Genomic DNA, 12,318 nt, shown 5'->3' with positions numbered 1-12,318 from the left:
TATAGAACATAAATGTCTTAACACAATAATCAAATAAATGAGGCAAAAGCTATATCAATTAGTTTGATGTAAGCACTCCAAATTATATTTAAAAAATCAACACATTGTACTCCACATATACATAAATGTATTCATGATCTATGTGTATATGACTTAATAAAAAAAAAGCTATGTGGAGAGTTGAGCAGAGATTAGGGATGAAGCATGAGCCAGTAGATAGTTATAAGAAGTCAGGAATATCTGTGGCATCTGGTATGTATAATTGGTCCTATGGTAAATACACACGCACACACACTGCATATATATGCACACACATATATACACATACCATAATTATGCAAAAATATGTGTTGTGCATAACACATTAATATAAACATACTGCATATTATATATAAAGATATAATTCAATATGAAATTATATGTACACTGTAAGGCAATTATAGGCTATAAGATAAAAGTTGACAGAATAAGGGAACTCGTTCCTAACAATCAAGTCTAAATTCGATTTCCCTTTCATGTGCTCTTAGTGCATATCCTGTTTATTCCTAACATAGCTCTCACTTTGCACCATATTTTGTGATTGTTTGTATATTTGCCTCTATTTCACCAAATTGAAATATCTGTGAATCAGGAAATATATGATCTTAAATTAAAAATGTTTAGAAATTGAATAGATAAGTATTTAAAATAATATTTGTTTTGGTGGTTAAAATGGCTATGTCCAAAGTCAACAATAAGCCAATAATCAATATCATATCAGTAACCACTAAAAAATTACTCCTATTGAAGATATTGGTTTTCCTTTAAGCTCTTTTAATGTTCACATACATAGGTGTAAGTGATTATAAAAATTGACTCTGTCCAAAGTCTATAAAATCAAAAGAACTATTTTATCACAATAGCAGCGAAGTAAACTTTATCCAAAGGCAGACATTGTTTTCCTTCTGTATTCTTTTATGCCGCTGAAAACATACAGTATTATAATCATAAGGGAAGTCAGTAGCACAATGTCCAAAATTCTTGGGAATTCCATCCAGCTACTTGTGTAGCTATGTAACTCAATTATTACCCACCCCTCTCCTTTGATCAGATGTTTCAGAGTCAAATGATAAGAAAATTGATTGAATTTTCTGAATATTCCTATGGTCAAAATCAAATTTAATTCTTATTTTAGACTGTATTTTTAGGATCTATAAGTATTTAAAACTCAGCTTAAGATCTCAGTCTGTGATATTCAATCATTCATTTTCTAATAAATAATTTCTCAAGGGATATAATCAACTCTGAAAGAGATACAGTGTTTATTAAAAATCTACTATGGTTGAAAATTTATTTTTTATTTTTTATTTTTTGAGACAGAGTCTTACTATGTTGCCCTCGGTAGAGTGCTATGGCATCACAGCTCACAACAACCTCAAATTCTTAGACTTACGCAATTCTCTTGCCCCAGCCTCCCAAGGAGCTGGGACTACAGGCATCCGCCACAATGCCCGGCTATTTTTTGGTTGTAGTTGTCATTGTTGTTTGGCAGGCCTGGGCTGGATCCGAATCTGCCAGCTCCAGTATATGTGGCTGGCACCCCAACCACTTGAGCTACAGACGCTGAGTTGAAAATTTATTAATTTAATAATCCAACACATATTATATGTAACACTACATCTTATGTTTCTAATATTTAGTTATAAAACAAATTATTTCCATGATAAAATGAACAGCTATAATTGAAATCACTGGCATGTAATTATTTTTTTAATACAGGGATTAAACATAATACACATTCACAAGAAAAAGTATATTTTTTAAATGAATAAGATATTAAAATTAGGCTTTTCTTTATCCCTTCAATCTTCCAAAACATAGGCCAAATTTCACAGGGTTATTTAATCCAAGATTAGCCTCCAGTTGTGCCAAATGCCTCCTCTCTGAAATACTTCCTCTTTGCTATGTTGAACTGTGTTTAAAAAATGAAAATTCATTTTTATGTAATAAGTTAGTAAGATAAATCTGGTTTACAAAAAGAAAGAAAATTGCAGAGTTCATTCTAAAAATAAAGTATGTTTTGTGTTTAAGATATGTATTTATATTTATCAAATAAAATTGTATAAAGTACATGCATACAATACATATTGTTGTATATATGAAATAAAAGTATACATATAATTTTGTTGAAAATAATTGTTTCTCTGTAATATAACACCTTACAAATTATGTCAATTTGATGTCAGAAGGAAATCTTTGAGCAGAATCATATTAAAAATATGATTTCCCTGCATGAGGAGGAACATGTAGCACTTTGCAAAGCTCGGATTCAGTGAAAAGTCACCTGTCTGTTCCGCAGTTTCTTCATAGCTGTTTTCATCTCCTCATTTCTCAATGTGTAAATAAGGGGGTTCAAAAGTGGAGTAAAAATGGTGTAAAACACAGACAGGAGCTTGTCCACAGAGAAACTGCTGAAAGGCCACACATAAATGAAGATGCAAGGTCCAAAGAACATTGTGACTACCATGATGTGTGCAGAGCAAGTGGAGAGTGCCCTGTTGATGCCACCAGCAGCACGCTGTCGGACGGTGAGGAGGATGGCAGAGTAGGAGACCAGGAGGAGCAGAAAACAGCTCAGGGATAGCAGCCCACTGTCTGTAATCATAAGCACACCCAAGACGTAGGTGTCAACACAGGCAAGTTTGATCACCAGAGGGAGGTCACAGAAGAAGCTGTCTACCTCATTGGGGCCACAGTAAGGTAAACTGACAGTAAAAGCTACTTGACTGATTGAGTGCACAAATCCAATGACCCACGAAAGCAGCACCAGCCCCATGCACATCTGCCGACTCATCACAGTCATGTAATGCAAAGGTTTGCATATGGCCACATATCTGTCATAGGCCATGGTAACCAGCAGCACCATCTCAGCCCCTCCAGTAAAGTGCAAGAAAAAGATCTGAGCCATACATCCTCCGAAGGAAATGAGTTTTTGATCACTGAGAAAATCCCTGATCATCTTGGGTGTGGCAAATGAGGCCAACCACATGTCCAAGAAAGACAAGTTTCCCAGCAGAAAGTACATAGGGGAAGAGTGTAAGTGGGAGTCAGAAGCTACAGTGACCACAATGAGCAGGTTACCCAGCATAATGGCCATGTAGATCCCAGAGAAAAATATGAAGAAAATATTTTGGAGATGCCGTGAAGTGCAGAGACCATGCAACACAAATTCTGACACCAGGGAATAATTCTGCAGGATCATTGTGTCAGGTTTCAGATTTTGCTTTGAATCTATCTAAAGAAAAGAAAAGTCTGTCATTTGTGACAACATGGATGAACTTGGAGGACATTATATCAAGTGAAATAAGCCAGGCGAATCAAAGGATCTCACTTTTACATGGAATCTAAAGTAGTCACGTTTACAGAATGGAGAATAAAATAGTAGTTACCAGAGGCTGGAGAATGGGGGCACCAGACAGAAGTTGGTCAAAAGATAAAGTTTCAGTTAGAGAGGAGGAATACCTTCAAGAGATCTATTATACAGCATGGTGATTATGGCTAATAATAATGCACTGTGACCCTGAAAATTGCTAACAGAATAGATTTTAAGTGTTCTCACCACAAAAAAATGGTAAGTATGTGAGGTAATGCATATTAAGTAGCTTGATTTAGCCATTCCACAATGTGTGCATATCAAAACTATATCAAAACTTCATGTACTACACCATAAATGTATATGTTATTATTTGTCAATTAGAAAAAATAGAAAGGGGGAGGGAGAGAGAGAGAAAGAGAGAGAAAGGAGGGGAGAGAGAGAGAGAGAAGGAAGGAAAAAGAAATGGGAAGGAAGGAGTCAACTGCCAGGCACATGAAAGTGATCAACCAAGTGTTATCTCAGTATCATTTTTAACTTGTAAAAGATAATCCGAAATTTGTTTATTTAATTATTTGTTTGTTTATTTATTTTGGGTCCGTAACCTCTCAGGAAGAGAGACTTGATCTGGTATATGTAGTTTTCAGTGTTTTATGTAGTGACATTGTTTTATTTCAGTTTTTTGGTTGATCTTTCAAAATAATTAATTACCCATCAAGCAATGATATCAACACAGGTGGGGAGAATATGATACCACACAAAACACCTTCAAATTCTCAGTCCTCCTGATGTGTGGTTCACATTCTGCACTTGATTGAGTCCACATTTTGGCATGAACAAAAGCCATAGAAGGGAGGAAAGAAATGTTCCCACAGCTCTCATCTATGCTGAAATCTTCCAGAATTTCTGACTAACTGCACCTGAAGAAACACTGAGGAAAAGACAAACTGACAGCATGGTGGAAGTCAAACCTACAGGGTGGTGGGGCTTGTTTAGAATTGTCTGCGAGAGGTGACAGACCCAAAGATGAAAGATTATTCTGAGGCATGAGACGAAAGGAAAATGGAGGGCCTGTGTATGTGGTCAACGTGGCTTTTATTCCACCTGGATGCAAGTGGGGTGAAATCAGAAAAAGAATTCCACACATGGGTTATGGTGGATGGGGATATATAGGGCCAAGAGGGCAGCAATTGGTGGCATTCCTGTTTCCTAGATGGGACATGAGTCTGACCCTTCCTGAACGGGTCATGAACCTGACCCTGCGTGGGTGGGTCAGTCTCACCTGGGCAGGGCAGGTCTATTTGGGCAGGTATATCTGATTCTATCACTTCCTCCTCTCCTTCTCATTTACCCAAACACCAATCAAAATCTAGCAAAGGAGTGCTGGTAGGTGCCTCTGTGTATCTAAGCCCCAATTCACTTGTCTCTCTCCTGAAGCCAAGAGAAAGAAATTTTGTTGCCTGAGGACAAAATTCATGAAAGAAATAATATTTTAAGCTAAAAAAGCATGTTATGAATATAAAGGCCTATTTGGAGGGTGATGTATAAATCAATACAGGCTAGCTCTCAAATCATTTACCCACGTTATGTGTGTTGTTTAGTAATTTTTTTGAAGTCTCCCTATTGTGTTATATGTGAGTCACAGAATGGCATTTCTCATATTCTCAGAAAATGGCCTTTGAGAAAAGTTTGATCTCAGATAATAGCACAGTTACATAAAGTTTTAACTTAGACCCCTCTCCCTTGGACAATGGATGGGAGCTGGGGCCAGAGGAAAAAAACAGTTTAATTTACAGTGTTAATAGCCATCATCAGAGAGGACAACCTGTAATTGTAGGCCTTTCCTTTCATTGACACTCTGGACAAGACGTGATCAGCAAATTTATAGATAACACAAACCTAAAAGGATTCACTTACAGAATTTTTTATTAAATAAGCTAGAAATATGGGTCATAATCAGCATGTTAAAGAGAGAGGAGGGGAGAAAGAAAGAGAGAGGAAGATAGGTCGATACTTACCAAGCTAACAGAGATAAAGAATAGTATATTATTAACACATTTCCTTATAATTGTTTTGCTTTTCATAATAAAAATATATTTTTTATTTTTATGATTTAAGAGTAAGGGAAAGTTTTTTTCTCAGAAAAAGAAGAAAAACTTCTTATATAAATTGTTGTAGTGCTTTTGATTAAATGAGCCAGAAGAAAGATCTGATTCATTCTCTAGTTAAACTTCAGCCTAACATACTGCTTCCTAATGTGCAATAGTACTGGAATTTCTCCCAGGTTAAACCTGCTTAGAATCTTTTTTTAAAAACCACTTTATTAGAGTATAATTTACATACCATAAGTTCACCTATTTGAAGTGTTTATTCAATGGTTTTCAGTTATTTTCCAAGTTATATAACTTGGTCATCTCCTCATAATTCTTGCTCTGGAACTGTGATAACCTCAGATCCTTCCAGGACATCAGGCTGTCTCCGTCCTCAAGTGTCCCATACACACTTCATTCAGACTGCATCTCTAGAACATTAGCAAATTTTCATCTCACTTAATCCATTATAGAACCCCATCAATATAAAGCAAAATAAATCAACTAATACAGGTTTTATATAGTTCCTTCAACCCCACAAATTTTTACTATTGCTCTTATCATTTTTTAGTTATGTTTGAGATTAGAAGCCAGTCATCAAATTCATTTATAGATTTATTATTTATGATCTGACTACTTCTGAGAGAGTTTTAGGTTGACTTATAATGAAGGAAATATTTTTTTTGAACATCTCAACAAAAACTGGAGCATAAAATCTATGCAATGATTTTTGGAATTATTTACACAATTATACATGAGTGACTGATAAATTCATCATGTTATTAAAAGAATGTAGCTCTAAGCTTCCAGATGAAGTAGCATAGGATGGATGAGTCCCATGTTTAGTTTTTCTTGACAAATGGATTGAAGCCTCACTCTTTTCACTAAAGGAAAACACTACAGAAACCTTTTTATGACAGACATAGAGTTCTTCATGAGCAATTTCACAAAAGATGCATAACTGTGCCTTGGATGAGCTTTAATGTTGTCCCTTCATAAAACTGAGGAATATAACATGAAAGAATAGTTTGATTCAATGGTGTGTGGTATTGTTTAGACAATTAAGTGCTGCCCATCTTCAGACTGATTTTAAATTTGCAGCTTAAAGTCCTGGTGGTCACAATGGACACAATCACAAATCAAGAACTCCTAGCAAGTTTAGTCAGATTGTCCCAGCACACAGATTATAGGTAGTAGAGTTGTACTGTTTTTTGGTATTCTTTTTCCCCTTTGTGCCCTGAAAAAATTCACATGCAAATGTTAAAAAATTGTATTTAATTTAGTGTTTTGTAAATATGAAGTGGATGGAAGTTGAAATAATGGAATGGAAAACTCAGGAAACAAATATAAGGAAACTGTTACCTTGCTTTTGATTCAAAGATGGTCTAAAATTAAACATACTGTAAATATACTACACAATACTGTAAATATACTACCAACCACTGAATTGTACACTTAAGATGAGACAAGTTTATGGTATGTAAGTTATAGTTTAATAATGCTCTTTTGAAAATGGATATTAAAGTAAATGTAACAAAATAAATTCAAATCGAGTTCTTATTTCAGAGGACTCTTTATAAATTGAAGAGGCTTTTAAAAATTATTAAATCAATGTAAATTTGAAATAAGAAAAAAATGAGATTGAATGTATATAATCTAATACTATTATTAAAATACAAATGCAGCTAACAATGACAAAATTTAATTTAACTGACAAGTTATTATTAATGTACTACAATGATTTATTGAATAAGATCTTATAATAAATTAGTCTCTATTTGATTATATGTTACTCATATTCATATATATCTCAAAGGCTCTTTACTAACCTGGAGTTAAGATGCTCAGTGCTGACGCTGCAAATCTCCCAATTTGTATTTCACATCTACTATACTTGAAAGGAACTTTTAAAAACACACATATTTGTATTCCAGATAAGACAATCACTTCTTTCTCCTGCCTCTTAAAAGTAAATCAAGAAAAGCATCATTTTAAGAAGGTAGAGAACTTCAGATTTGAGCCTTCCTTGGACTTAGGATCTAAATAAATATCTATACCCTGTCTCCCACCAATTAAGAATCCCTAATGATGGGCCATTCATGGCCAGCTACCATGATAGAGGCTGGGGAATAAATCATCAAAGAGTGGAAATTTGTGGTATTAAATCATGTTCATTTCTCTGGGTGACAAAAGAAGAAAATTCTGAAGATATTCCAGATTATATAAACATAGCTACAATTATTGTAATATTCGGGTGGAATAATATATACCCTAATCTAGTTAATAGACTATAAAATGTGTTTTTCCTTTAACCAAATTAACAAGTTACATACTTAAAATATACTGAAGATGTGTCAACCCTGCATATTATTTTATGTCACTTTGAGCATACTGCTTTAGAGAAGACTTATTCCTGCCAGAAGCATAAAATTTATATGTGTCAAAATACTTGCCTTCTCTGGATTTTTATGGTCATGGATGATGAAATCTCCTGGTGCCTCAAGTTTCTTTGTGTATAATTTATAATCAATAGCCTATTTACCTCTGAAAATCATCCAGTTAATGCAGGATTCTTCTGCTAATGGGTCAATGCTGGGGACCAATCTCCCTGAACATTCTGATCAGTGGCCATCACACTTGCAACTACTCACTTCCATATGAGATGTATGAGCATAACCAAATTTATAAGTAATTCAACTGCCAAGATAGTATCAGAATGTAGTCAAAAGTCTCAAGTTCTATACTGGCATTAGATTATTGTGTTTCACTTAAAATGAGTCACAAAATCATTCTAAGTTCTGTTACTCTGTTTAAAACACATAGATAATAATTACTAAACAAAAATTATAAAGGTGGGCTCCCAGACTCATTATAATTTATTTTTAAGATGTAATCATTATATGTACACAGATACATTATGTAAGATAAAGAATTATAAACAAGGTTTTGACAACCAGGTGAAGTGAATACTTAATTTGAAGGAAGGGAAAGATTTACTAAAGGTGACACACAGAAACACTGTAGCCACTAGGTGGCCCCTAAAACTTCTTGTTAACCACTTGTTTTAGATATGGCGGAGTTATAACTTCCAGTTGCAGTTTTACTTTCTTAACTAAAAATTTATACTCACCTATTGGAAAGGTTGACAATACCATCTCCAAAATTATTAAATACTTTCATATCAAATAATCCAAGTTCAAATTGAAGTTTTTATTTTTCCAAATATATTATATATTTTTATAAACACAACTCTAAAACATTCATCATATTATATAATCATATTAAAATCAGGAATGATCCATGATGGAGGTAGACTGTCTCAGAACTTTTATGACACATTATCTATTTTGTTTTTACTTTTCAGGAAAACATTAGAAAAAAATTAAATCCTAGATATGTCACAAGCTAAAATGTGAAATAACATACGGAAAAATAGCAGGAAAATATAACTTATTACAGACAAGACATCATATAGTAAGCCAAGAAAAGCAACTAAAATATCAATTATTTAGAGACTTTAGTATAGTGGCTAATCACAAATATATATACATACACACATATATTTAGTAGGTTTTCTACATTCCAGAAATAATAAGAAAAGATAAGTAAAAATTATCTCATCAAAATTAAAATAAATTAATCATAAATTTTATAATTTTCTGCATGTAATGAAAGACATTATAAAACATTACTGGGAGACGCAAAAGAAAACCCAAATAAGTTCAAACTTAAACCTATTTCTAGGATAGGAAAGTCCATTCTGGTCAATGTCATATTTCTTTCTAAAACAATGTTTTTATTAGTACAATTATCATTATTATTTTTTTTTTTAGAGACAGAGTCTCACTTTATTGCCCTGGGTAGAGTGCTGTGATATCACAGCTCACAGCAACCTCCAACTCCTAAGTTTAGGAGATTCTTTTGCCTCAGCCTCCTAAGTAGCTGGGACTACAGGCACCCGCGACAACACTTGGCTATTTTTTTGTTGTTGTTGTTGCAGTTTTGGCCAGGGCTGGGTTTGAACCCACCACTCTCGGTAGACAAAGCCAGTGCCCTACCCACTGAGCCACAGGCACCGCCCTATTAGTACAATTATGATTACTCAATGTTCATGTTATTTGATAAAGTTGTTCTAGTTAATAAACAAATAACTAAGTCAAACTAAGAAGGAAGAATGGTAATAAGTGTACTTGAATTAAAATGTAATGTAGATTTACATTAATTAAAACATCTTACTATTGAATGAATATCAGAGACATTATGTTAAGTGAAAAAAGCCACTCTCGAAAGAGTTTATTAAATAATTCTACTTATGTGACAGTATTGAACAGACAAACTCTAGGAACAAAATCACACCATTCACACCAGCATCAAGGTATGGGAGGGAGGAGGTGGCTACTACAGGATGTAGGGGAATTGGGGAGACTGATAAAACTGTTCTACACCATAATTTTGACAATTACATAATTGCATGGATTGTTGGAGAGCACGGAACTGTACATTCAAGACAGAAATTTTTTACACATAAACTGTACTTTAAAATGGAAAAAAAATGCTTAGTATTGGTACTAAGAATTGATTGTAGAATTCTCTGACGTATCAATCGTCCCTTCCTCCTTGGGAGGTACGAATCAAGTCATAAATAGAAGCAAAAATAGGAAGAGACAAATAACACTATTACTAGTGAAGTTATGACTTGCAACCCTAAAAGTCTTCCTGCTTTTTCCTCTTAATTTTAATCCAGGGACCTGGCCAAAGAGCGTGGGCAGCAAACATTTAGCTGGGCACTAATGAGGGTAACTACAAAGTGCACAGACCTCCCCAGCTGAGAACTCTTACAGGAAGAGAATTTGAGATTGTCCCTGGAGGACAGATTCTAGCCTCTAACAGAGGCTTGGGGATGTGTACCTCTAGGCTACTCTGAAGAGAAACACTGTAAAATTCTGAAGTTCTTGTGGTCAGCCTCTTTAAAATATCAATAATCTGTAAATTGAAAGGCAGAAAAAGTGCAAGGTGGAAGGAGGGCAGAGCTTGTACATGTTACCAGTCTAAGAGTGTCTGAATTGCATGCTGGTCACAGGCAGCAAGCACATTGGAAGAGGGAAAAAATGATTCCCTCTAATAACTCACTTGATAACAATTCACAAATTTCAAGGGGAACAGGATAGATTATTTTTAAAGTAATGGTAGAAAATTAGCCAGCTCTTTGAGGAAAAATATCTAGTAGTTAGGAGATTTTTTTTTCTAAGTTGTCATAAGAGTACCTAGAAGTAATTTACAAATAATCTATATCACAAATTTGTGACAATTTGTTCAATAAACTTTTAGTCATATCAGCCAATCAGTAACACTATTGTAAAAATGAAACTCTAGACTATTCTAAGCCTATGAAGCATTTTCAGGACATATACTCAAAGCTGTAGTCATATTATAATTCAACCTACATATAAAATGTTTTATCCATAAAATTGATTGCTCAGGATAAATTATAGCTGATAGGAGGTACCCTTAGTGTAGAAAGGGATCTGATGGTATGTTAGTTTCCTAGTTCTCAACATTTTATGTTCTGTCTGTGGAATGGCTCCTCTAGAGCCCAGCCAATAAAGAGGATATGAGTCTTCTGTTTGGGTTTTTGCTGAAGTTGACAGTGGGCATTTCTTCCTATAAGCAATTGTTATAAATGTCCTTTTGATTCATTTCCAGGCCTAGCTGCATTATTGCAAAGATAAATATCCTGAGCAGAGCTGAGAAGGAGTGAGTAAACTTGGAGCAAAAGCAGTATAATGTACAAGTATGGGCAGGGATGGTCTCCTTCATAAGCTTACTGCTTTTCTTCCTGTCTTTTTAACTTCCTTATCACATAGTTTTGAGAACCAAGGAGTGTCCAATGTCTTCTGTTATATCAGCAGACTGCATTTGACCTGCTCCCTATTTCATCTCTTGCCAACAGATCCCATGATCAGCTTAATGAAATGATATATATCTCTTCCAATGCACTGTGTTCCATGCTTCCATGCGTTCTCACACACATTCCTTTATCTGAAATGTCTTTCTTCTCATCTTGCTGATGCTTACAATAAGTGCCTCCTCCTTCTGAAAACCTTCACATCTGTCCTGCTCTAGATGTCACCTGCCCTGCTATATCACCCTGTGCATGATGTAACAGCACTGTTGGTGCCACAACATAATAAAAAATTTAGTCTAGTCTCTGCATCCACACACTGCTAGTTTCTGGAAGCCCTGAACTTATCTTCTGGTGATCTGTAGACTCACAAAATATGTGAAGAATGGTTGAAAGCACCATGCCTGTGGCAAGTGAGAAAGTAAAATTTCATACACATTAAAATGTAATACACATTTATTCAGAAATGTGTAACTTTCTAGCACTGAGCAGTAGTTTCTCAAGCACTTGGATGAAGAACTATGGTGAAGTGTCACCTGTGTGCATTCTTGAAACATAGAAGACCTGTAGCAACAACAAAATAACAATAATGTTTTAAGGATTAAGAATATACTGAATTTCTTTTTTTGTTGTTGTTGTTGTTGTTGTTTAATGAAAGCTGTGTACATTAAGGCAATCACAGGGTACAGTGCGGTGTTTTCATATATAATTTGAAATATTTTCATCAAACTCGTTAACATAGCCTTTATGTCATTTTCTTAGTTATTGTGTTAAGACGTTTATATTCTACTCTTAGAAAGATTCACTTGTACCCTTGTAAGATAAACCATAGAAGTGATCCCTCCAATCACCCTCCCTTCACCCACCTACTCCCCCTACCCTCCCCATATTCTTAGGCTATAATTAGGTTATAGCTTTCATATGAAAGCTATAAATTAGTTTCATAATAGGGCTGTGTACATTGGATACTTTTT

The 12,318-nt window shown here is 34.7% G+C and overlaps 1 protein-coding gene across 1 annotated transcript; it reads right to left on the bottom strand.

Moving 5' to 3' along the window:
• Positions 1-2,308: 2,308 nt before the first annotated feature.
• LOC100959250 (olfactory receptor 4K14) lies at positions 2,309-3,241 on the bottom strand. Its single transcript, XM_003797293.1, has one exon. It carries the CDS (start codon positions 3,239-3,241, stop codon positions 2,309-2,311), a length of 933 nt encoding a protein of 310 aa, XP_003797341.1.
• Positions 3,242-12,318: the final 9,077 nt, after the last annotated feature.

This window comes from Otolemur garnettii, unplaced genomic scaffold (assembly GCF_000181295.1).
Source record: "Otolemur garnettii isolate 467f Iridium unplaced genomic scaffold, OtoGar3 scaffold00114, whole genome shotgun sequence".
In the NCBI taxonomy this organism is placed as follows: Eukaryota; Metazoa; Chordata; class Mammalia; order Primates; family Galagidae; genus Otolemur; species Otolemur garnettii.
This window is presented reverse-complemented; position numbering and strand designations above follow the sequence as displayed.